Source organism: Limulus polyphemus, unplaced genomic scaffold (genome assembly GCF_000517525.1).
Source record: "Limulus polyphemus unplaced genomic scaffold, Limulus_polyphemus-2.1.2 Scaffold2951, whole genome shotgun sequence".
Taxonomy (NCBI): Eukaryota; Metazoa; Arthropoda; class Merostomata; order Xiphosura; family Limulidae; genus Limulus; species Limulus polyphemus.
This window is the reverse complement of record NW_013668561.1, coordinates 112,475-115,674: the sequence shown is the minus strand read 5'-3', so window position 1 is coordinate 115,674 and position 3,200 is coordinate 112,475. Positions and strand designations below refer to the sequence as shown.

The following is a 3,200-nucleotide window of genomic DNA, read 5'->3' as shown; positions in this document are numbered from 1 at the left end:
CCTAGCTTAATGTGGGAACTTAATTTTTGAATAATTATTTTGACCAAAAATTCATAATATCCACAATTATGCATTTTCTTTTTTTTTATGAATTAAGATAAGATAGCATTGACAAGATCTATCTAGACAGCTATATTTTATGTAAATTTGGAACCAGTTTCTATGTTTCTGAATGCAATTATGATTTGCTGATATATACTTTCTCCACATTTATATATATTTTTTATGAAAACTTCATAAAGGTTTGACACATACTAATACAAATGAGGTGGTAGACATGTACAGTTAGTAAAATACTTTGTTGAAAATCAAGAAAATAATATGTAGCAACATATCAGGTGTTTTCTATCTCCCTATTTTAATATAGTAATTTTTTTTATTTGTAGTTATTATGGAAGGTGCTGTTTTCACATAACATGTGGTCAAGAAAGTTAAGTTAATTTTGTTCTAGCTGTTTTTGTTCCTTTGTCATTCTCTGGAGGTAATAAATGTTCTGTCCATGGGTGTTGTGGCTGTAATGTTGCACTTTGTGCAAGAGTGTAGAAAAAACAGTGTCTGCCAATGGTAGCCAGATGATGCCATGAGGTTATGACCTCCCTTAGGTTTGAATGAGAATGAACAATCATGTGGATAGCACTAATCATTCAGGATAAGTCTGACATTACAGTTGGAGTAAATAATGTTAGGTTTGAATAGTCTGATACACAATCTCAAAGAAGGTAGCAAACTTACAATCCAGTATCTACTAAAGAAAGAACATGCAATTTGTTTGTTTGGTAATAAAGATTGTTCAATTTTATTTTACATTGTGCCAGTCTCTTTATTCATTCTTATGAACTCAAAGTCAGAAAACTCAGAATTACTTCACAATAGATACCTTGTTAAACCTTCTGTTATTCAGCAGACCTATTCCATCATTCTCAGGATAATAAGTTTGCTCAAAATGTACCATACAAGTAGCACTGTTGTTTTTAAGCTGTGTATTTATATTTAATAACACTGTTTTATTTTCTTTATAAGTTTTAAGCCATTTTCTATGAATATAAATCTCAGAAAACTACCATTAAACAAGCACCTTTTACAAATATCATACTGTCCTTAAATATACATATATAAACGTATTGAAACTCTATTGCTGAAAAAATTTCAAGCCATAATAATGTATACTGTCCTTATTTTATCGTATGTTTTTAAAAGATGATTTAATCTTCTATATCAGAAATTAAATATTCTTTAGTTACAGACACAAACTTTCTTAATAAAAACACTGTAACAATAATGATTTTTAGAATTAAATCAAGGTCTATCATTCTTAGTATAATCATTAATTATATCACAAACATTCACAACAACCAGTTGCTTTGACAAGATTAATAAACAAGATTCTACAATATGTTACTATGTAAGGTATTCCAATATTATTACAAATCAATAGTATACATGTAATGAGCATGTATACTTGATGGAATAACAGTTAAATGCAATCCAAATACACACTAGGCATCTATATAATTAAGAAAGTAATGTGTACTCATATTTGGCTTTTCAAACTTTTTTAAACTAAGCAAAAATGAAATTAGTAGAGTAGTAAGGATGTTGTCACTACATGTGTTAGGGAAAGGTGGGTTGTAGATAGTACGATGTATTGCAAAGGGAAAGGTATTTGATGAATGGATCTGTAACCATTAAGAGATCCATTTCAGTCAACAGTGCTTATATGCTAAAGTTTTTCATGTGAATTTCTTCACTTGTTTATAGACACTTAAGAGTACTGGTACCATCACCTTCTTGAGCAGGGAACTGGAAGCAGTATCGAGTTTTAATACTCGCCCCTGATACTCAAGTTTTGAAAGTGTTGATAGATTTGGTCTCTCATACTAATTAAGTTGATCAGTTTGTCATTTTTCATCAGGCCGTTCGGTTTAAAGTGTCTTTTGTACTAGAGGTGTTTGATGGGTATCACTTGTTGTGGAATAAGTTTAACCTCACAGTTATTAAGACACCCTGCACAGCCATCAGACTTGTTCAGAACTCTATGTACATAACCTCATGCATAATTAGTTTAGGCAGGTCACTGACTGTTTTAATTACTGTAAATATACAACACTGTCTTTACATTTTACAAACTTTGTGCATTCAAATACAAAATACCACAACAAGAAAATGCTACATATGTGGAACACAAATTTTCCCAAAGGTCTTCTCTAAAGCTATTAAGATACTTATTAATTTTTGTAATACACACAAGCGATCTAAAAATGTAAAACTAGTACAAATAATGAGGGTGTGTGTGTGTAAGTATAAATACTCAATATATTTTTGTAATATCACCTTCAAGCAGTCACTATTAAAGTGATATCAAGAAGATATAAAACTGAATCATAAAATCATTGATTGCACAATGGTCTTTTACGCATATCAAAAATAATATGAGCAAATATGAAATATTTTACACAAAAAAACTAAATTCTAAATTGTACAAAAAAGCAGAAAATCGTATAGAATCAAAAAAGAGCCATACATGCCTGTCACATACAGAATATATATGTTAATTAGAAACAAATCAAAATAAATTGTTCATGATAACACCAGTAATAATAATAATAATAAAAATAAAACAAAGAAACCATAATTTTATGGCCTTAATTTCTACTATATGGTTTTGAAATGTTACAACTTCAGAAAATACATACAAGTAACAGGTAAAAACAAATTTCTTTATTTAAATTACCTGTAAGATGCTGTGAAGAGTTTCTTCTAGTCCATTTATAAGCATCTTCAACTGATCCATCAACAGAATAATATGTAGAATAACATCTGCACCTAATCCACTGAATAAAATAAATGCATGTGTATATATATATACTTAAAACACTGTTGACTCTGACTGACTTTCTAAATACCTTTTCTAGACCTTCACTACATACTCTTTTCTTCAGCTTTAACAACCATACAATTAAACCAGGCTCTAACAACTTCATCACTGGTTCAGTCCAAATTTGAAGTTGATGACCTTATCTAGATTTTAAATAATATAACATAACAATGTATTAGGACAACATGGGACCTATTGGTCCATCTTGGCTGTCCCATCCTCAAAACTAAACTAAAACTATTGATAAACAAATAAAAAATAAATTAAAGCCAGCCCTTATCATTCATATACTTATCATGCTTTCTCACTAAAATTTACTGTCTCC

General features: G+C 29.7%; 1 protein-coding gene across 1 annotated transcript in view; it reads right to left on the bottom strand.

Annotated features, from left to right (window-relative positions):
- Positions 1-3,200, bottom strand: part of LOC106468294 (protein CIP2A-like) — an 88,995-nt gene that overhangs the window by 20,729 nt on the left and 65,066 nt on the right. Inside the window, exon 14 of the mRNA XM_022396633.1 lies at positions 2,732-2,831. Within this exon, the coding sequence (XP_022252341.1) occupies positions 2,732-2,831 (100 nt within the window). The remainder of the gene's footprint in view (positions 1-2,731; positions 2,832-3,200) is intronic.